We start from the raw sequence: 23,189 nt of genomic DNA, 5'->3' as shown, positions 1-23,189 counted from the left end.
GTGTATAGGAACGTGCAGATATGCGTCCTGGACATCCATGGACGCCAAAAATTCCCCCTGGTCCAGACTCAGGAGTACTGCCCGTAAGGACTCCATTTTGAAGTGGTCTACCCAAAGATGAACATTTAGGGATTTCAAATTTAGTATTGGTCTGAAAGACCCGTCTGGTTTGGGCACCAGGAACAGCGTGGAGTAAAAGCCTTTTTTCCACTCTGCCCTGGGGACTGTAGTAACCACCCCTTTTTCCAACAGGGAATGAGCCGCTCTCATAAGAGCTGTGCGAAGAAGCGCCAGCTTTGGCAAGGATGTGGGGATGAACCTCTTCGGAGGCGGCCCTCTGAAAGGGATTTTGTAACCCTGTGTTATAATATCTAACACCCAGGCATCCTGGCCTAGAGAAGCCCAAGTGTCCCTGAAGAGTGTGAGACGCCCCCCCACTTTTATCACTGTCGGGCATATCCCCTGACAGTCATGCGGAGGGTTTGTCCTCTCCTTTTGCAGCAGGCTTCTTGTGAAAAGAGCCAAATTTGGACTTTTGTGTCTTTCCTCTAGAGGACTGAAACCTTCCCCTGAAAGACTGTCCTCGAAAGGACGCACCACCTCTAGGGGAGGGCCGAAAGGACGGCCTAAAGGCAGAAAATCTGGACGTCTGTTTTGCTGAGGAGGCCGGCAGGAATGTACTTTTGCCGCCCGTGGCCTGTTTTATAATCTCCTCTAATTCAGTACCAAATAGTACCTTTCCTTTGAAGGCTAATGTTTCCAAAGCCTTCTTGGACTCATTGTCTGCTTCCCAGGCTATAAGCCAAAGCACTCTCCTGGCATTAATGAAGACTGTGGACACTCTGGTCGCCATTTTAATAGCTTCCTCCTCTGCTTCCACTGCATATTCTGCAGCAGCCTTAATCTTTTCTGCAAGCAGTAAGGCACCAGGATCGGCCTGCAGCATGGTGCATAAATCACCAGCCCACTCTATCATGGCCTTAGAGACCCAGGCTGAAGCAATAAGGGGCCGTAAGGTAAACCCCACCCCTTCAAAGATAGCCTTGAGATTACCCTCCAGCTTTTTATCCACAGAATCTTTGAAAGCTGCACCGCCCTGTACTGGTAATACAGTAGCCTTGGACAAACGTGCCACTGAAGCGTCCACAACTGGGACCTTTTCCCAGAGCTCCGCATGAGACTCTGGCATGGGGTACAGACTAAGGAATCGCTTAGGCATCTGTAGCCTCTTATCAGGAGTTTTCCAAGCCCCTTCTAACAATTCCTGTAACCCCTCATCTGAAGGAAAAGTAACAGCCTCCTTCCGCTGTCGCTTAAAAACACCTTTAACAGGAGTCTTATCCTCCACAGACAGCTTTAAAGCCTGCTTCACAGCTACAATGAGATCCTCTATACCAGCAGCAGAGGTCTCTTCCAAATCATCACCCTGATCCCAGGGGATGTCAGTATACTCTCCCTCCTCCTCATCTACCACAGTAGGCATAGCATAAGACCTTCTAGGGGTCCCTGCAACATCATCCATTTTGTCCAGCATTTCACTGAACCTGTTGATCCCCTTAGCAGTATCCTGCCTCACCTGAATCAGCGCAGGATCTGCCTGGGTAAGAGGCAGGGAGCCAGATGACTGCTGAGATGATGGCATAGGTCTCTGTGATTCTACCAGCACATCACTCTGCCTGTCCAGAAGCTGCACCAAAGCGTTTACAGACCTGCCTAGGGCACTGGCCTACGCAGGTTCACTCTGCTCTGCCCTATGGTGTTCACTGCCCATGGGTCTCACATCAGCGCAAGTAATGCATAAGCCCCCCTTGGCCATCTGCTCAGGGACAAACTTTTGTGTGCAAACATTGCACGCGCTCAGTGCACTAAGGGCTCCCTCCCCCAAAACCACAGCCTGATGCTCAGACATGATGTAAGTGATAAATGTATATCTATCAGTATACACAGTGCAAACAATGTACAAGCGTTTATACAGAGGCAATGCACCCAGTCACTTAGCTGTCTGTTGGTTTCAACTGCGGGGAAGCGATGCCCAGGAAATCCAAGTCACTCTGCCAGGATCAGTAAGCCAGCTCAGCTCCGCTGCAAGCGTTCTGAAAGGCGCCAAAGTCAGAGTGAAGGAAGAGACCACAGGTCCCTGCTGCTGCGGGGTCCGTGACCTTTTGGCGCCAACCACCCCCAGCCAGCCGCTCCTTAGTTAGGATTTCCTAGTTCCAGTGTCTCCCCCTCGACTGGGGATCACTTGGAACATGCCTGTCACAACGCTGCTGTCCTCTCATATAGGAGCTCAGCGTGTAAGCTCCGCATAAAATGGCCGCCGCCATCACGGAGCGCCTGTCCCCCATGATCCCCACCTAAATGTGGAGCCGGTTTCAGGGTACTCCGGAGCCCAGGCAGCCTCTTAGAAGAGACTGTAAGCGCTGTACAGGGAGACCAGACAGCGTCTCCCCTGTGCACAGTGAGCTGACAGGACGCGCTTCTGTCAGCTCCTGCTGCGCTAGCAGTGTGAGGATTCACTGTGAGAATCCTCACACTGTGCCTACCTAGCTAGGGTAAAAGTTAATAAAACAATAAAAATTCCCTAACTACTCTAATTCTTCGGCTGCTCCTGCAGCCCTTTAGAATAGCACCCACTCCAGTGGGCACCTAACACGAACTGAAGAGTCCAGGGATGCAGTAGGGGAGGAGCCTACCCTCTAAAGCTTTAGGATAGGTGCCTGGCTCCTTCGGACCCTCCTACATCCCAGTGTTGAGCTGTGTCACCAGGACCATTGAAAGAGAAAAGTATTTGGTTTATTCTTACTCCTATGGGATATCAAGGGGAACGTTCCTGAATGTAGCAGAAAATATGTGTATAATGAGAGATCCACCCAGGAAAAGGAAATTGGTGGGATGTCCCTATTATAGTATAAATATGGACACCAGCAGGTTACCTCCACATACCCTGAGGAAGACTTTTAAGTTGAAACGCGTTGGTGGTCTGGAGGTACCTGGGATCCCTATCTGAACCTGGCAATGGGACGAAGTTTGGAGACTACATAAGGAGGTCTACCTGGGTTTCATCATCTGACCCCACATAAGCTTCAAAACGAGCCTTTTGTTAAAACGCCAGATACGGTACCAGGCTTTTATTTATGAATTGGTTTTCTGTATATACATTTCATGGAATAAAATATTCTTTTCTCGCTATGAGCTCTTCCCCTCTGTGCTTATATCTCTGAGGGAAATTGGAAAATGCCAAAGGAACAGATTACCAGGTGTGGCCCCCAAACTACGTTGTAGTCGTTGGCCTAAGGGAGGCCCTCACGCGGTATGGGCACTTATTTATCACCTCAATTTGTCACTCATTTACCAGCAATAAGTCTGCACCATGAGATCTTCTTCTGTTCTTTTCTGAGGTCAAAAACTCTGCTCGGCTGAACACCACAAAGGAGGAGAATTCCAAACCAGGACCATTTCTTCATTATACGTTCATTTACCCAAATAGGAAGCGCGGGTTCCTAATTGTTATTTTGGTACTCTTTACCTAGCACGGCGCCCATCGCGGTCATCGCGGGCATTAAATGCACTAAAAAATCGGTACGCGTCCTACGACCTTTTCATACCCCCACTATCCACGTCGGCGTGGAGTTGAGAATAGAATAGTGTGGCGAGCCACCGAGCCCGAAGTGTGGCGAGCGGACGAGGATACCTGTGAAGCCCGCGAAGGGACGCGTTTACCTGTGAAGGTATCCGCGTCCCCTCGCGGGGCTCGTCACGCTTCGGGCTCGCTGCGCTCGCCACACTATTCTATTCTCAACTCCACGCCGACGTGGATAGTGGGGGTATGAAAAGGTCGTAGAACGCGTACCGCCGCCCCTCGCCACGCTTTGGGTTGACGTTGATCGTGGGGTGGCGTTAACAATTGTGGGGGCCATTTCACACTTCAGGGTGGCTATTTGGCCTCTGTGGGCCATTTAACATTGTTTCCTATGGAAAAATCGTGTCAATTGAGGCATTAAACAGTAAAATCGGGTCAATTGAGAAATTTAACATTGGTCCCTATGGGAAATCGCGGGCATCGCGTCGGTCGCGTCGCACCCGATTTTTAGTGCATTCAATGGCCGCGATGCCCGCGATTTTTTTACCTGCGATCAAAATCGTGGGCGCCGTGCTAGGTAAAGAGTACCGTTATTTTTATTGTGTCTCATTTGTATGGGTCGTACTACCAGGTACCCTGCTGCATCCGAGTGGAAGCGCAGAAATGTATTATATATATCTGTGTCACTAACTTTATTACCTGTGCCCTTTAGAAGGTGTGATGCAGCTACCCCATGATCACTTACCTAAACCCATGGTACCTACCAATAGGGCAGATATATTACGCCTGGCAAAGAGATAAACTGGAGATAAAGTGGAAGGTGATGAAGCACCATCCAATCAACTCCTAACTGTCATATTTCAAACTGACTGAAGTGGCTCTTTCCACTTTATCGCCACTTTATCTTCAGTTTAACTCTTTGCCCCACTGTTACAGTCATGGGTTGTATATGTGGCAGGTGGATCAGGAGGGACGTACACCACAGTCTTGCCAATGACATCCTTCTGTAATATATACCTGTGCTTGGGTATATGCCAGGTAAATGCCAGGTGCACTCTAGTGCCAAACGCCAGCCTGCGCAGTGATTTTGTTCTATTGTTCCTGGCAGATATTCATTAACCATTACTGAGCCAGACGGATTTGCACGAATTGCAAGTTCCATAGCAGAAATGATTTGACAACAGCCAATGCCTTTAATAACCCCATATTCCCCGCTTCTTCTCCTTCCCGCTTACTCCTCCAGACCTCCCCAGTTTAACAGAATCCCCAGTAAAATGCTCCCTCCCCGATCCCCAACTAACTCGCACCCGATATCTCCCTAAAGGCAGCCCTTCCCTTGTACCCAAGGGACCAAAGTACACCGGGGACATGGACACCTCGGATGAAGAAGAACGTGGTGCTATTCCCAAAGCCCCACCCAGACGCAGAAGCCGGCCTTCTTCTCAGGAGAACCTCCATCATTCTGGCCCACAGGTAATATCTGCACCAGGCAGCTGATTCTGGGGGCAATGCAAAAAACGAGCAAGTAGCTTTACACCCAGACTAACCATGTTGCACAGCAGGGGCTGCCAGTACATTTTCTTTTCTTTTTTTGCATGCAGGGTAAATACTGTCTGCTTCTGCATGTAGCCCACATATACTGGACACATTTATTTTTACACGGCAATTTAGATTTCAGTTTGGACACACACCACCCACTTTCCACCTAAGGAGAGTATTCAGTTCCGACAGGCCCCCATTTCGACAGTGAACAGGCGGATCATCAAATACCGGCCTGTCGATATACTGTACTGTCGAGCCGGGCACAAACGGGACAGATTGAATACCCCCCTAAATCTCTGTCCACTTTTACATTTGCCCCACCTGCAGTGCAGCATTGGTTTTGCCCAGTTGCGCAGTTAATTGTTCTTTTTTTGCTTTACACCCACCAGGGCCATCTCAACAGAATTGTAGGCATTGGGCAAAGCAATGCACTGGCATCCCTATGCTCCCATTCACAGGAACCAATTAACAAAAACATAACATGCCGCTCCTGTGGACCTGTACTTCTCTCCAGGTGCCGCTATACAGTCAACGGCTGTCAGCACTACCTCGCTGCTCTGATCATGTAACCACCACCTGCCCCTGCTCGGAGGCCCTAGGCTGTTGCCCAATGTGCCTATTCTGTACATTAAGATGGCCCTGATATTATTCTCAGCATCAGGCACTATATCAGCATTTTTTTTCTGGTGTTTGCAGACATCTTGGTGTGTGTGTGTGCGCGCGCGCGCGTGTGTGTGATACATAAGACAACGTACTTTTACTGAAGAAAACTTTTTACTGTTATCATTTGTTTTGTGACAACTACAACAAGCTTGTGCCCTGTCACGAACCCTTTCTAATATGACACTGCCTGGAGTGCGCTGGGCACCATGTGTTCTCCGATGTGGTAATTAGGCCCGTTTCATTCAGTGCTTGCTCGTTAATTAGTATCACAGCTCAGATTCACGTTTGATGTAAGCAGTGTCTCGTTCTCACTGCCCTCCTGACCCTCTTCAGCTCTCTGTACGATTTTGTTAATTAGATTTTATGCCTTGTTCTTGGAGTGAGTGTTGTCTGGGCAGATCCAGCTTAATGGCCCATTACCAGGATATGAGGTCTTCGAGGGACGCTAGGACAAAAGGAAGCATCTAACGCCGAACCGATTTTCTTTCCGCCATATTTATTTTACGTGAGTGGTGGCAACAACATTTACCAGAACTTAGGTGGGGTTTTATTCAAATCTGATCGCACAGCAGCGTCATGCGATCACCATGCGAATAGTTAGCCGCCAGAGTGTAATCCCGCCCTTCGCAAGCCATATCCAATCACAGCTCACTCACCATCTAATGATTTCCCCACTCTGTGCAGCCTGTGCGTAGCCCTTACTCTGCGGCTGTGATGGACTCCGCGACCTGGTCGAGGCTGGAGCTGATGTCACACGCCCTCCGGACGCCTAGGCACGCCTGCGATTTTTCTGGCACTCCCATAAAACAGCCGGTTACCAGCCCCAAACGCTGGCTTAGTGTCAATCTCCTTTGGAATGGGCAGCAATCAAAAAATTTGCAGGATTTCATCGCACGGACGCCTTGCGCCCAAAATGTGCATATAAAAAAACAAAATTTTACAACAGATAACAACCACCTGGCTTATCTAGTCTGCCCTTTTTTAACCTTTGGTAATCTTAGTCCAAGCCTCTACCACCTCTGATGGGAGGCTATTCCAGTTATACACTACCCTTTCCGTAAATTAAGTTTTCCTCAGATTTCCCCTTCTCTTCCTTTCAAGAACATTTCCCACCTGGACCTTGTTAAAACCGTTGATATATATATAAAGTTTCTATCATGTCCCCCTTTTCCTTCTCTGCTCCAAACTATACATATGAAGACCTTTTTTACCCCTTACACACCGTCACTTCAACCCGGGTTATTGCCAGATTAACTTGTGGCTCTTTGTAAACGGGTCCATGAAAAAAAAATGAGTTCAGTGTCCTGGGTACTTTGTAGAGTTGGTCCCGGGGAGGGCCTGGTTAAGAGGCAGTGTTAATAGGTAATCCGGGTAGGATAACCTGGGTCCCATTTACAGCATAGGGACAGACAGAGTAGATGTCATCTCCAAGCGCTGGCAGAACAGTTCCTATGCACCATTTTTGTGAAAGGTTCTCTCCCATGTCTGACCTGGAATTCTGGGCCAGACCCAGGGTTTTGGTGTGAAAGGAGTATTAAGGTGCCCACACAGTACAATTGCTGGGTGCGATGAGATGCACGTTCCCACACACATATCATTGCAAAGCTCAGAAAGTATGTGCTGCACATACTTTTGTACTAGATTGCATCTCATTGTATTGCAAAACATATGCAATGGGATCTAGTCCAAATTGTATACAATAATTGTACCATGTATGGGCACCTTAATTCTTTCCTGGTAAATGTTGTGACGTAGGCCATGCACCTTATACTTACAACCAGCTAGGGGTTAAATTCCCTGATAACTGGAGCTGGATGTTCTCCCTGGAACAGAATACTGAGTATTCAGAAAAAAATTGTTTGTGAGATCAAGCAAGGCAGTAGTTTCTTTGTGGGAGCACCACTTGAATCCCCCCTATAGAGGTGAGGAGCAGTGTTAGCCTTTATTTTATAGGATTAGCCACCCATATACGTCAGCATTCTGTAGCAACTTCTGCCAGGTTGTACTCATTGTGGATATTCTAGACATAAAAATCATTAGAGAGAAGGGACATGTCTGTATAGAGTCATTTACAATGCCATCTAGTGGTCACAGAGAAGATTGCATTAGGTTTTAAAGAAAGATTACAATGTAGCTTTTACTAATAGAAACATATAAAGGCGACAACCTCTTGTCAGAAATGAAAAACTACAGCAGATATTGGTGATATCTTCTATGTTCACTCCTTCACCCATTTTCGGGGATAGGTTTTTCTGAGGATATGCCAGAAGTACTGAATGATGGGCAGCACGGATGGTGTAATGGTTATAGCATTACTGCCTCACAGCACTGAGATCATAGGTTCTATCCCCACCATGTGTTATATATACGGGGCAGTACTGATGGTGTAATGGTTAGCATTACTGCCTCACAGCGCTGAGGTCATGGATTCTATTCCCTCCATGTGTTATATATACGGGGCAGCACGGATGGTGTAATGGTTAGCATTACTGCCTCACAGCACTGAGGTCATGGATTCTATTCCCACCATGTGTTATATATACGGGGCAGTACGGATGGTGTAATGGTTAGCATTACTGCCTCACAGCGCTGAGGTCATGGGTTCTATCCCCACCATGTGTTACATATACGGGGCAGTACGGATGGTGTAATGGTTAGCATTACTGCCTCACAGCACTGAGGTCATGGATTCTATCCTCACCATGTGTTATATATACGGGGCAGTACGGATGGTGTAATGGTTAGCATTACTGCCTCACAACGCTGAGGTCATGGGTTCTATCCCCACCATGTGTTATATATACGGGGCAGTACGGATGGTGTAATGGTTAGCATTCCTGCCTCACAGACTGAGGTCATGGGTTCCATTCCCACCATGGCTCTAACTGTGCGGAGTTTGTATATTCTCCCCGTGCTTGCGTGGGTTTCCTCCAGGTACTGGTAGGTTAATTGGTTCCTGACAAACTAACCCTAGAATGTCTGTGTGTGCGTGTACATGTGGTAGGGAATATAGATTGTAAACTCCGCAAGGGGCAGGGACTGATGTGAATGTTCAAATATTCTCTGTGCAGCGCTGCGGAATATGTATGTGCTTAATTAATACATATATAAATATATAGGTCCTCCCAATGTTTATATAATGTGGCCCCAAAATTGCTGGGATTTGAATCCCGAAATGGAGTTTCCAATCCTAGGATTTCAGGATTGGACTGCGCATGCTTTGATCTATGACAGTTTTTAGCCCACACCTCCAGTAAAATGAAAACCCAATTTAAAAATATATAAGTTTATATTAAACTCCTCAGAATTCAGCTACAATTCAGCTAGCTTCCTTAAATGCAGGCTCCTATGTAAAATGTCCTGATCTTCGCTTCGTTTTCAAAACAATAGAACATTGTGAAAATAATTTCTGAAGTAATATTGGTAACAAAGGAAGTTTGTCTCCATACAACCTCCCATTGCGAAGTGTAATTTGGTATAGTCAGAGGGCTGAGAATGCTGACAACCTGCTAAAGCTGTCTGCGATAATGAACATAGAGATCATGGCAAAACATGACAACACAAAACGCTCGCTCCAAGGCCCCACAATGAGCATACAAATTGTAGTTTTTAATTAATTAAAAATTAACAGTAATTAATTTCTATTTCACATTTTTTTTTAAGTTTTCTCGGCCGTGTTTTAATACGCTCGTACGTAAAATTTTACGATCTTCGCTTGTACACTGCGGATTTGTATAGAAGGACAGATTTTCGCTTTTGTATATTAATCTCCCCACATGAAAGTAATGTGGAGGATCCAGACCAGGTTTTGGAGCAGTAGCAGAACCTAGGGGCGAAATGTAATAGGTGGCGATTTTTGGTCATGTTTAAAAATCGCACCAAATCGCACCTTTGAAAATAGCATTTTTTGCCGCAAATTTGCATATGTAATGAGATGCGAATTTGCAGCAAAAAAGGGCGATATGGCGCAATTTAGTGCGATTTTTAGACTTGAAAATGGGCGCATTTTCAGACATGCGATTTTGTGTAAAAAAAAAAAAAACGCGTGAGCATAACCAGCCCCGGGCTGAAAGAGCCAGTCCTGGTTTCATAAAATCACAGGGACAAACATGTTGGGGTTCCCTGGATTTTACAAAACTAGCACCAGGCTCAAGTGCCGGTCCTGGTTCCCAAACTTCGGGGGGACAAAATGACTAGAGGTCCCCCGTATTTCAAGAACCAGCACCGGGCCCAACCAGCCAGCAAATCCGGGATTTGCTGATGCCAGACCATGATTGGCTGGTGGGCGGGCCTAAGTCCCAGTCGGGGGGTGGAGCCCCAGAAGTAAACAGAAGACTGGAGCTTGGTGCAGGGGTCCCGGAGAAGCCCTGATGACGGCTGGTGAGTAGGTTTTCTATCCACAGGTGCTGGTTTTGTAAAATCAAGGGATACCCCAACTTGTTTGTCCCCGTGATTTTATGAAACCAGGACCGGCTCTTTGAGCCCGGGGCTGGTTATGCTCAGGAGGGGGGACCCCATGCCATTTTTTCCTGTTTTTTGGTATTTAATCCTTTTTTTGGACAAAACCATGCACAGATCACAATGATCTGTGCATGGTTCTGTCAAATTCACCAAATTCACCAGTCAGAACCTGCAATTTTTTGGTAACGTTTAAATACTTTACAATGGGAAAACATCTGGATGCGAATTGAAGTGTGATTAAAAATCGCCACTTAAAAATGTGCGATTTAGTGGCAAAAAGTGCAATTTTTTACAGCGAATCGCACCCTATTACATGTAAGATTTTGGAAAACGTGTGATTTCGGCCGGTTTTACCAAAAATCGTACATGTCTAAAAAAATCTACCCCTATTACATTTCGCCCTTCGTGTCTAATCAGCAGCACCTGGGATTTCCTGGTATAAGGGTTTCCAGGGCAGAGTCATCTTGCTCTTGATGGTGGATTAACTGCCCAAGCGATAAGCCCGGTTCTTTGGCTTATTGTAGGGACCTTTGGAGCCTTTAGCAAAAGTCTATGATGCTGATATCACCTGTAGTAACGATTGCATATGGATTGACCTGAGATGTTGTGACGTGCTGTTCAAAATAAACAACAAAGTCTTCATCCGAGGCCCTGTGTTTGTGATCCTTGTTACAATATCTATACTGTGTATATATACATATATATGCCAAACTCCTCTTTTTTATAGTATAACGGAACATTCTTGTGGGTGGCAGAAAGTTTTCTTTGATTATTGAGATTGTGCCCTCTAGTGGTGGTGGTGGTGAACTGAGCTACTTTCCTTAGAATTTGTATCTTGTAACAAGGGAGGGGCATATTTAACAGAAATAATTTAGCAAAATTAGGGGTGGGGGTGGGGATTTGAGCTGCAGAAGATATCTTTGATATCAGTCCCTCCAATTTCAATCTCAAAAGCAGCTATCGTATGGTGGCCACTAAATTGTCAAATATAGCAATCTCAAGAATGAGAAGCCCTGATGATTAATGCCATCTTCAAATTGTGTTAGTGCATAGTAGCCCCACATGTGCAGCCTGACGCATTGCATGCATCGAAAAGCAAAGTGCTAACGACTCATTTGGTAAATGCGATATGTAGCAATAACAAATTATATTTAATGGGGCAAAATGTTGGCTACTCTTAAATGTGCCCATATATCGTCTTCATAAACCTAATATATAATTCTGGTGGTGCAAACATTCTCTGTTGGTGATGGGTTCTATTCTGTGCGCTTCTCTTTCTTCTTCCATAGATGTCTGATCTCAACAAACGCATGTCCGCCATTGAACGCATGCTAAACCGCCTAGAGGAGAGAATATCAGTGCATTCCGATGAGGTACCGCCCAGCCTGCTGCCTTGTACAGGGGATGGCCGGCATTGAGCCATAACCTGACTCTGTCCAATCTCTCAGTCCACAGGTCCCGGTGTGCACACGGATGCAGACTTGGAGGAGGAGACACTGAAGAGAAAGATTGGGGAACTCGCCAGTAACTTAAGTGACAAAGAAGGTTTATCCGATGAGGAGAAGAGCCCCAAACTCAAAGCCTTAATGAAAACTCCCAACAAGCAAATATCCAATCATGCTCAGAAGGTAAGTCTAAGAACATAACACGAGTGCAGAGGTTGATTAGCTACAGCTTGTTCAATGAAGATATTGAGTAGCAATAAAACTATTATCTAACGCTAGAATAAATGCAGAGAAGTTCTGGACATTAACCCCTTGAGTGGTATGCCTGGAAATTTCTCGGGCTCAGCTGCGCTGCCGCAGCGGGCTGTCCCAAAAAATGTCTGGGCATACCACTTTACATTAGGTTCGCGCCAGTGGTGCCTCCAGCGGAGCACCACTGGCGCACTACCTAGGGAGCGGAGGTGAGGAGGGGGGGAGCGGCGGCTTCCTAGATTCTGTGTTGGGTTTTGCTGGGGCAGAACAAACCTACCCCAGAAAAACCCACCACTCAAGGGGTTAAACAAACAAGGAGTGGTCCAAATATTCAAAGCCTGTCCGTGAAATCTAACCAAGTCCCCAAGATGGCTTTTCTAGGACAACTTCATTGCACGATGGGTGGTTTCAACAGAGGGCCCGACATTCATAACAAAGCTTGGACAACTATTTAGTAATGTGGCCCTGGAGATCTCTTGGTGGCCCTGAAGAAAGGGTACAGGTAAGGAAAACTGCTCATTTGGCCCAGAAAACTCGTTGAGTAAATGCACATACGGGTGTGGGAAAATTCGGAAGAACAAGAATAATAAGAATACGTAGACAAGCGGAAAATGTTATTATACAGCATTCTCTTTATTTTAAGTAAAGTCTATTCAAAATTCATGATTTTGACTTTCTTGATTGTCAAACAAAGGGCAGGAGAGAAACAGATCAACTTCTAGACGTGTCCTCGTGCACTGTTGCTCAGGTCACTGCAGATAGTCCCTCTTGGTGCACATACAGATGTGCCCTTGATCAGCATGGCCACAATGCATTGCCAAGTGAGCTGTATAGAAAAGGCCACACCCACGATGCAGTGGCCGCTGCTTTTTTTTTTTTTCATGCCAAGTTTGTGCATGTTTAAAACTAGTTCCTAGTTTGTCCAGTACAATTTGAGTGGAATTTTGCTGCTTCTGCAATGACAATAAGATTTTTCGTCTCAGTTGTACCGGCAATATTGCCTACTAACTGGCCCCTACCAGGAATCAGCACCCTGAGCAGCAAACATAAAAAAGGTTTTTATCCCTTCTACTGCAATTAGCCCACTTCCCACCTGTGCCTGTGCAGGTCTGAAAACCTGGACCAGAGCTGTGTGCTTGAGAGCCCACCCGTCTCTCCCTCAAACACACCTCAAAGACCCATTCCTGGTTTTGCAGTGAACCAGGTTCTCTTATCTGGCTGCAAAGCACTCTCTCTAAAGGAGCCCATACACGCCCTGTTCTGGGCGTCCGTTTTGTACTTTTAAAGTACACATCGTATCGCATCGCATGCCTTGTGCATGCACATACTCAGGGCCGGTGCAAGCCATCTCAGCACCCTAGGCAAAACTTCTGAATCGTCGCCCCCCCCACCACCACCCCAGCCCACCTAGTCGTGGGAGACACTTCTCTCCCCACCCCCCACCTCAATATAGCCGGGGACTCCCACCCACCGGCTTTCTTCAGAAGCTGCAGGAGCCCTCTCTCCCCCGGGACTTCTTATCAATCAGGTCTCTGTAGTTGACCTCTCTCTCCCCCCGGCGCTTCTCAGCACAGCCAGGAAGAGAGCTCAAAGCAGCTGTGGGCGGCGGGGATAGGACATCGTACCTCACTATGCAGCCCGCACATAATTCCCTCCAGCATGCATTTTCAGCACCACCGCAGGAGCCCTCTCTCTCCCCCCAGCGCTTCTCAGTACAGCCGCAGTACAGCCGGGGAGAGAGCGCAAAGCAGCTGTGGGAGGCGGGGACAGGACATACCTTGCTGTGCAGCCCGCACATCATTCCCTCCCCCGCAGATTGCCGCTGAACGGCACTGGGGTTGCGGGCTCCACCCGCCTATCAGATCCACGGGAGAGCTCCAGGGGGGGCGCTGGGGTACGGCTCACCTGTTGTTCCCTGCCGGAACTGAATAGCTGCTGGTACTTGGCAGCTGCATTCTTCCTTCCAGCTCAGTTCCGCCCTCCAGTGGCCGGCGCCCTAGGCAAATGCCTGAAGCTGCCTAGTGGTGGCGCCGGCCCTGCACATACTTTTTGTACTGTACAATGAGCGGGAGTGCTCATCTCAGAGTGCAAAACGGACGGAGCAGGAACGGAGCGTGTATGGGCTCCTTTAGGCTGGATTGTTCCTTAACCCTTACAGGGCAGTTGTGAGTGACCAGATAAATATATATCACTCTCTGGTGAAACTAACCCTGTTTCACCACTATATATACATTTTACACAGCACAGTACAATTTGTGACATGAACGCAGACATTACACACTAGTCAATGCTGGAACAATGAATACAGGTAGTGTACTCTTATTCTTTGTATTTCTTGCAATAACTAAACAGGGCCTAGAAGGGACCTTGTATTTGTCTTTGCAGTGTTTAATTATAAATACATTAAATTAGTTATACAACTTATACATAATTAACACTAGGTAATAAAATACCTGCAGGAATCATGTTGAATGCAGGAGAGTAAATTGCAGCTGTCCTGAGTAATTTTCACTCATATATAATTAATAAGAGATTATGGACTCATGCAGCGTTTGCGGACAAATCTTTTAGTTCTCCCCCCGGCGGGGCCTTTCCTACTATGTCAACTACAGACCGTTCCCAGTCAACGCTTTCACATTTTTACATATGTACTTAGGTACATCGTTTGTACAATACATAAATCATCAGTATAATATAGAGTATCAGTGACCGGCATGTAATACAGAGAGCATAAGTGACTGCCATATAATACAGAGAACACCATTGGCTGGCATATAATACAGAGAGCATCAGTGACAGGCATGTAATACAGAGAGCATAAGTGACTGCCATGTAATACAGAGAACACCAGTGACTGGCATGTAATACAGAGAGCACCAGTGACAGGCATGTAATACAGAGAGCACCAGTGACTGGCATGTAATACAGAGAGCACCAGTGACCGGCATATAATACAGAGAGCACCAGTGACCGCCATATACTACAGAGAGCACCAGTGACAGGCATATAATACAGAGAACACCAGTGACCAGCATATAATACAGAGAGCATAAGTGACTGCCATATAATACAGAGAACACCAGTGACTGGCATGTAATACAGAGAGCACCAGTGACTGGCATGTAATACAGAGAGCACCAGTGACTGGCATGTAATACAGAGAGCACCAGTGACCGCCATATACTACAGAGAGCACCAGTGACAGGCATATAATACAGAGAACACCAGTGACCAGCATATAATACAGAGAGCGTCATATAATACAGAGAGCGACAGTGACCACCATATAATACAGAGATCATCAGTGACGCCATATAATACAGAGATCATCAGTGACGCCATATAATACAGAAAGCATCAGTGACCACCATATAATACAGAGAGTATCAGTGACCGCCATATAATACAGAGAGCGTCATTGACCGCGATATAATACAGAAAGCGTCAGTGACCGCCATATAATACAGAAAGCGTCAGTGACCACCATATAATACAGAGAGCATCAGTGACCACCATATAATATAGAGAGCATTTGTGACCACCATACAATACAGAGAGCGTCAGTGACCGCCATATAATACAGAAAGCATCATTGACCACCATATAATACAGAGAGCACCAGTGACCGGTATATAATACAGAGAGCGTCATATAATACAGAGAGCGACAGTGACCGGCATATAAAACAGAGAGCACCAGTGACCGGCATATAATACAGAGAACACCAGTGACCAGTATATAATACAGAGAGCATCAGTGACCATCATATAATACAGAGAGCATCAGTGACGCCATATAATACAGAGAGCATCAGTGACTGCCATATAATACAGAGAGCATCAGTGACCGCCATATAATACAGAGAACATCAGTGACCGCCATATAATACAGAGAGCATCAGTGACCGCCATATAATACAGAAAGCGTCAGTGACCACCATATAATACAGAGAGCATCTGTGACCACCATACAATACAGAGAGCATCAGTGACCGCCATATAATACAGACACATCCTAGCCACTGCCATACAATGCACAGACCATTTTAGTTACTAATACAATTTTACAGAATACCACAAAAGGTCATCCAAAAAGATGGAAACCTCATTTTGCTAATGAATTTATCTGCCCAAAAATGGCAAGAATCGATGAGATTCCCGAGAAAGATTATATCAATGCATCCACATGTTTACTGCCCCGTTACTTCAAGAAACGCCCATCTCACATGGTCCATTGACATATGGATCAATCCCTACATGGTAGCAATCTCTTTATTCTAGTTGTCGATTGCTGGCAGGTGACAAATCCCTTTGTCCAAAGGACCCCTACAGCTCTGTCTCCTTCACTGGTCCCCTTCCCAGCAGCCTCTCCTTCCCATACTTCCTCGCAAGTGAGCGGATATAGACATGTGTGTGGAATATTGCGCAGAACCAGTTTGCTTATTTTACACTATGGAGAATCCTTTTGCATTATAAAAGAAAGGTAGAACCCCGAATGACAGTGGTTTCAGTGTACAGAAGGATCCCATCAATGGCTAAGCAAGGGTTAACACTAAGATCCCAATGTTTCATTTTGTTTTGTGGGGGGCTGGGGGATCTTGTGAAGAAAAGCCAGGCTTCCCACTGCGCCAGCCTCTTGCAATAAGGAGCTGCTAATGGGAGCTCTGTGTCCTCTCCAGTACGTTCAGTCCAGTAAGAGATGCTTCATGGAGATCAAAGTGCCTCTTCAGCTGGGTTCCAGGGTTGGAGCTGAGAGCTCTGAAGGAGCTGTGCCAAGACTGAAAACGAGCACGCCACCTGCCCCACGTGACCCCACCCATTCTGAAACCACTCACACAACACGTCAAGGAGAAGTTACATTTCAGCATGAGGGATAGCAGCGTCTGGATCAGGCTAATGGATGTATTTAGCTGTTACTGAAAAGAAAGCGGAAGTGTGGAGTGGGTGATGTGTTTGTTTGTAGTGTATTCTTCATTTCAGTGTTATTGAGCCGCAGTAAAATATGGATTCCCTTGACACAATTACCGGTATACACTACACAGTATGTGCTTTCCTGCCTAGTCCTCTCACTTACTTGCCTACATCTGATGGGCACATCCCTTGATCCTTGAAGACTCAAAGTTCTGCAAGCTCTACTCCACTCCAGTGAGCATTGTCAGCCTCCTGGATCTCACTCCCTTCCCTAGCGATGATGTGAATCATTTTCTAGTGGACCCCCGCCCCCCCTGCATCCCCACTGCACAGTAACATAAATCACGGCTTTGCATGGCATAGCATAAGGCAGTATGACGCGTTTCACATTCCTCCCACCGTGACACTTTTCCAGCCGGGCCCCCCTCACTTTACTTAACGTAACCCGGCTCCTGCTACCCCATCTCCTCTTCCGCTGAGCTGCAACCCGGAGGTCCCGGAGTGCAGGCTTCTTACATTTAGGATGCCGGCGGACATTTAAAATGCAGCGCCGGCTGATGACCCAATCAGAGCTTGCGTACCGGCGGCCACTCTGAATGGCTGCCGATATGCAACCTCTGATTGGCTCAAAAGCAGGTGCAGCATTTTAATTGACCGTGGCGTCCTTGGTTGAATAAGACTGCGCTCCAGGACCTGTTTTGTTCAGCGCACTGAGACAGTCTGTAATCACTGCAGTAGACTGGGATCTCCACAGGTGTGCAATCAGTTCAGTGAAGATAAGGTTCTCCAGCAATGTAAAGGCAATCCTAAATTAAGGAAGAAGTCCAGAAGCAGAGCATTTTGTACCTAATGGAATGGGTCATGTTGGAGGGTATGCTTCTATTTGGTATCGGTGTATGTACAGTCCCCCTGAGTCAAGTTCCCTGGTGCGGTCTTATCTGATCAAAAAGAGACATTACTCCAGGAATTTTATATTGTGTAAGATTATTGTGAATCCGCCAGTGGGTGTACAATCTTCTTTTTGTATCAATGGATGTTTATGCAATATGGATGTTTCAACAAAAAATTATTTCAGGCAGTGCGCCGGGAATGAACGTGCAGCTGCTGGCGAATTTACGCTACATAGTGAGCCAACCCGAATCACCCCTAAATATGAAGTAGATTTTAGATGGGCAACATCAAATCTTCACTAGAACTCACATCTTAGTAAATAAACCCCTATGTGTGAAGTGTACAGAAACCAGGCAACGAGTGCAACCCAGATTACATGATTTGCATGACCCCAAAACTTGGCCTTTCTTTTTTGTAAGAAACTGAAAACATCTAGAACTACAGTAGGTCCCCCAAATATACGCATGGTTCTGACTGGTCAGTAACTTCTCCCATCCGCAGAGGACAGCGGCTCAGGCGCTCTGTGACATCACATCTAAAACATTGAGGACCATAAATGCCACCGAGCGAGCCATTGAGGAGGCCCTAGGGGGCGAGAGCCACCAGCCCATCATGCCTTCTACCCAGCCAGGAGACTACAAGAAGGCGCAGGCTGAATTCCAGACCTTAGAGGAGAATGTAAGGAAGAGGAAGGGAGCGGAGTTTTAATATCACGGTATCATGTCTGGCCTACATATAGCCCCCCCACGGTGGCTTGGAGGTAGCAATAACCCCCCACGGTGGCTTGGAGGTAGCAATAACCCCACCAGGTGGCTTGGAGGTACCAATAACCCCCCAAGGTGGCTTGGAGGTGCTGGGTTAGTGTGGATGATGATAGTCCATGGAGGGGCCAGTGGCGTAAGTCCGTCCCAGTTGCCCAAAGGCAAGATAAACATTGGTGCCCCCAAATAGCTCAATCAGTAAGATATCTGTCTGCAGTAAGACAGGTCAAGGGTTCTAATACAGGGTGACACTTGCAAAATTTATGTAAAGAGGGGGAGTCAGCTACAGAAGCGATATCAATGGCTTTCAATTAATAATTCAATCTTGATGGGGAGGAGAGGTGCCCACTTGGGAGCAGGAGCCCGTTGGCAGATGACTCCATTGCCTCCCAATGAGTTATGCCTCTGATGGGGGCTACTGCTGCACCGCTGTCGGGATCTTCATAAATACTTCCCTTCGGTCCCAGTACTCCTGCTCCATTTAAAAATGATGGACATTTTCAATGGACCTCACAAAAAGTAGGACCGCAGATCTGCAGGTCCCAGAAGCGGTGCAGCAGTAGCCCCCATCAGAGGCGCAACAGCGGTGGCGGTGGCTACAGGGTGGGGGAAGCAATGGGCAGGTAAAATGGGAGGCAGGGCATCTGAACTTTTGTGGTGGAGGCACCAAGGTTTATGTTACACCACTGCCTCATACCGACTGTCACCCAGACATCACAATTGCTGGAATATAAAATTAACTTAATGTACATGTACTGTTTTATTTTTTGTTGAAGGAGTTAAAAAAGTTAAAAATAAAGTGTGTTTGGGACGGGTAAGGATAGCTGGAGCGATAGCAGGAACCCAACTGTATAAAGAAGGGCTAGTAACCCTGCATGGGTGGTCACTATGGACACAGCCTAATCATAGGTCCCACATATTACCCAGAATTCACCTCCAATCCTAATCTCATTTGCCAGCCATGTTTAATGTATTGTTTTTTGGGAGGTGCAACCTTGGAGAGACATAAAATACCAATAGATCAGCTCCAAGCTGTGGGGTCTATGTACATAGGGGTCTATTTATAAAGCAGTAAAAAAAATGGAGAAGTGAGCCAGTGGAGAAATTGCCCATGGCAACCAATCAGTGCACTCTATAAAATTATACCTAGCATCTGGCTCACTTCCCTACTGCTTTATGAATAGAGACATAAGTCATGGAGAGAGATAAAGTGGATGGAGATAAGTACCGACCAACTAAACACTCAGGACCATAAGGTATCTAACTGGTGTGTTACAGACTGGGTTCGAATAATGACAGTTGGGGGCTTATTGGCTGGTGGTTTATTACTCTCCATTTTATCACTTTTCAAGGCTTGATACATCTGGCCCATAGTCTGTAACATGTATGTTCTACTTAATTGGTGGGCTCCGAATTAGGGGCGTGTGCTGATGTCATGTGACTTCAGCCACCCGCTCTGAGCAAGAATTGACACGCCCCCTGCCCGCTCCCATCCCTCCCCTGAACGGGTCTGAATCGTCCCATTTATCTCCTTCCACTTATCTCTCTCCAGGGCAATACATAAACCCCTTGTCTGTAAAATGACAGTAGCTGGTCTGATGGTACTTTACTTCTCTCCAACATTTGATAAATATCCCCACGGTAATCTACTGTATATGATGTAATACTTAGTACATATTGGTTTGACCTGAGCGTGTTCTGTGCGTTCCCCGCTGACCCAGGTGTACATGGCTGCCGATAAGACGTTTGGACTGGAGCGGAGCCTGCAGGACCTGGAGGAGAGAGCGCGTCAGAGCGGCACCACAGATTCGGAACTCTCAGAGTTAGAGGTCAGCGTGGCGTCTGCTATGGCGCAAGTGCAGCAAACGGAGAGCGAGGTGAGAGTCCCTGGGACTAATACAGAGGGGAAGGATACATCTGCACGCTGGCGTTACCACCTCTGTGTGTGCTCAGTTACATCTAGCTTCAGATATGTCATTTACTGAAGGCTCTCAGAATGAGAAGAGGTGCTGTTGCCAATAGCAACAAATGAGATTATGTCATTTCTCTACTGCAGTCTAGAAAATTATAACAGAACCTGATTGCTTGCTATGGGCAACATCACCTTTTTTTAGAAGTTCTAGTAAATGCACCCAGTCCTGAGATTAGATACCAACATTATCATTCTCAATTCTGTCCTCACCAAGCGCCTGGGGTACATAATGGGCCTAATTCACGTCGGATCAGCCCCCGGTGTATTCGCTCCAGGGACCGATGCGTGCAGGTGAATATGCGCCTGTGCAAACACGATTTACAGACGCCTTCGGTGACTAAAACCGTCACATATATGGTCTCAAACATCAGGGCGGGTAATGAGTGGGCAGGAGGCTGGCACATGGTAATGCCCAGCATTTTCTGGGTGTGCCCACAAACATGGTGGGTGCGCCCAGTAAAACGCTGGGCATTCCCATGCAGATGCAGGCGTCTGATGTCACCTGACATCAGTGCCCGCCCCGTTCTCAAACATTTCCAAGCTAAATAAAAGTCGGTTTGACTGATATTTATTTGCGAACAGGGTAAAATCTTTTGTTGGTCAGCGACTATCAAATTTTTTTTTCCCTCGTACACTCGCATGTGATTGGATATGTGAGTGCACACCCATTTGCATAGCGGAGCATCTATTCGCTTGGGGTTAGGAATTTGTTCTTCCGGCGGGCCCTCTCGCTAAACAGCGAAAGACCACTGGCCCATTGTACACCAGAGCAGTGCATGAATGTAGCCAAGCAACTCTAAATAATCCTTTATTCCCCTAGGTGTCAGACATTGAATCCAGGATAGCGGCTCTCAGTGCTGCCGGACTCCCCGTCTCCCCATCAGACAAAGCCAAAAAGAAGTACAGTCCGCGTGTAAGATCTTACCTCAAATATACCTCATATTGTGCAGAATATAGAGTTTATGTTCATATTAAATGTTCAGTCAGTGCCCCAGTAACGGACCCTGCTGTGCATTGCACCAGATACTATGGTACTAGCCATAAACTAGTTTGGCTTGTGTGCCACTGAGACCGTTATTCTTTACACATGAAGAGACATTAAGGGTGACATTTAATAGGATGCGATTTTATTGCATTTTCCGATATCGCACCATATCGCACTTTTTAAAATCAATTTTTTTGCCGCGAATTCACATATTTAATGAGATGCGAAATAAAAAAAAGATTGATATGGTGCGAATTTTAGTCATGAAAATGTGCGAATTGGAGGACATGTGCGATTTTGTGTTAAATTATTATTTTTTTAATGGTGCGGGGTCCTCCCTCCTGAGTATAACCAGCCCCGGGCTCATTGAGCCAGACCTAAAATACGGGGGACAAAAAGCATAGGGGTCCCCCGTATTGCTGAGACCAGCCCCGGACTCTTTTGCATAAGGTCCCCCGGCCGTATCATGCTCACCGTGGCAGGTCAGCCCTGGATGGGGTACCTGGGGGAGTGGGGACCCCCTCAATAAAGGGGTGTCGTCGTCATCCCCCCCCCCCCCAGGCTTCACCCATCCAGGGCTGAAGCGCGGGGCTGTCACTGGCGTCCGTGGGCTGTGGACGCTGACCCGACACGGTAAAATCACCCAATAAAAACATTGCTTTTTACAGGTGAACTACAAGTCCCAGCAGGCCTCCCCCGCATGCTGGGACTTGGTGAACCACAAGTCCCTGCATGCAGGGCATGTAAAAGTAAAAGTTTATTAAACACATTATTTTACACCTATACTTACAGCACCAGGCTCCAGCGCTGTCCTGTCCCCTGCAGTAGCTCACCCTGCACTGACTGCGGGGTGAGCCGGCTGCCTCCGATGTACTAACAACAGAAACTGCTGCGCTATATAACTGTAAATAAATAATGTTAGAACGCTCTGTAGGGTGTTAATATTTCCCTGTTATATGACAGAATGTCCCTCCAGCCATATCCCGAAGCACGGAACCATTCCTGTCCTCGTCTCCAGAACCGTACAACCTGACATCAACACCCAGCGAAGCCAAAGTAAGTAATCTGCTACATACAGTACGTAGCCCCTGTGGGATTGTTCATTTGTCTGGGAGGGGTCTTCTACTACATGCGCACACAATGCAGAGCCTTCATGTATGTACCAAACTGCAGCGCTCATGCAGAAGTGCGCACTGAAAGACGCCCACTACTGGCCCCTCAGACCCGCTGCATGCATCCGAAGGTGGCTGGGAAGCTCCAGAAAGTGTATAAGTTTCACCTTTTGGCCCTAAATGCAGTATGATCATTTATGTCTATATCGTATTGTAGGAAGACAATTTGGCGTGCGGTATATACATGTGATCTGGGAGCAGATACACATGTATAAACATTGCAAGGGCATACTTGCGTACCCTCCCGGAATGGCTGGAAGGGTCCCGAAAATCAGGCGGCTCTCATGCCTTGAAAGGTTTGCAAGTCTCTTGCATCCCCTGCCAGTACCCCAGATCCCCCCGCACCAATTACAGAGCACCTGTGGGTGAACTGAGGGGAACCCAATAACGCAATCAGGGATAAATCGTATCATAGCCCTGCTCATGCTATATAATACCCGTTTTCTCTATAATGTATAGAGGGGTGGGATGATGGGATCATCCCACCCCTCCCCCATCGCGAACGGTCCATCCTCCCACCAGCCACGCCCCTATGTCCCGATCAGGCTGCCCCTC

The 23,189-nt window shown here is 46.9% G+C and overlaps 1 protein-coding gene across 6 annotated transcripts in view; it reads left to right on the top strand.

The window, feature by feature from the left end:
* The window catches only part of MLPH (melanophilin), a 71,480-nt gene that overhangs the window by 34,777 nt on the left and 13,514 nt on the right, over positions 1-23,189 (top strand). For 2 of the 6 annotated variants that reach the window (XM_083154535.1, XM_083154539.1), the window contains 7 exons: positions 4,824-5,053; positions 11,536-11,619; positions 11,695-11,874; positions 18,246-18,422; positions 20,227-20,382; positions 21,298-21,390; positions 22,426-22,518. In XM_083154535.1, the coding sequence (XP_083010661.1) occupies positions 4,824-5,053; positions 11,536-11,619; positions 11,695-11,874; positions 18,246-18,422; positions 20,227-20,382; positions 21,298-21,390; positions 22,426-22,518 (1,013 nt within the window). The remainder of the gene's footprint in view (positions 1-4,823; positions 5,054-11,535; positions 11,620-11,694; positions 11,875-18,245; positions 18,423-20,226; positions 20,383-21,297; positions 21,391-22,425; positions 22,519-23,189) is intronic. The other 4 variants (XM_083154537.1, XM_083154538.1, XM_083154540.1 and 1 more) reach the window with 4 other exon arrangements.

This window comes from Crinia signifera, chromosome 7 (assembly GCF_055691185.1).
Source record: "Crinia signifera chromosome 7, ASM5569118v1, whole genome shotgun sequence".
In the NCBI taxonomy this organism is placed as follows: Eukaryota; Metazoa; Chordata; class Amphibia; order Anura; family Myobatrachidae; genus Crinia; species Crinia signifera.
The sequence above is the reverse complement of the archived record's forward strand: the minus strand, read 5'-3'. Positions and strand labels throughout refer to the sequence as shown.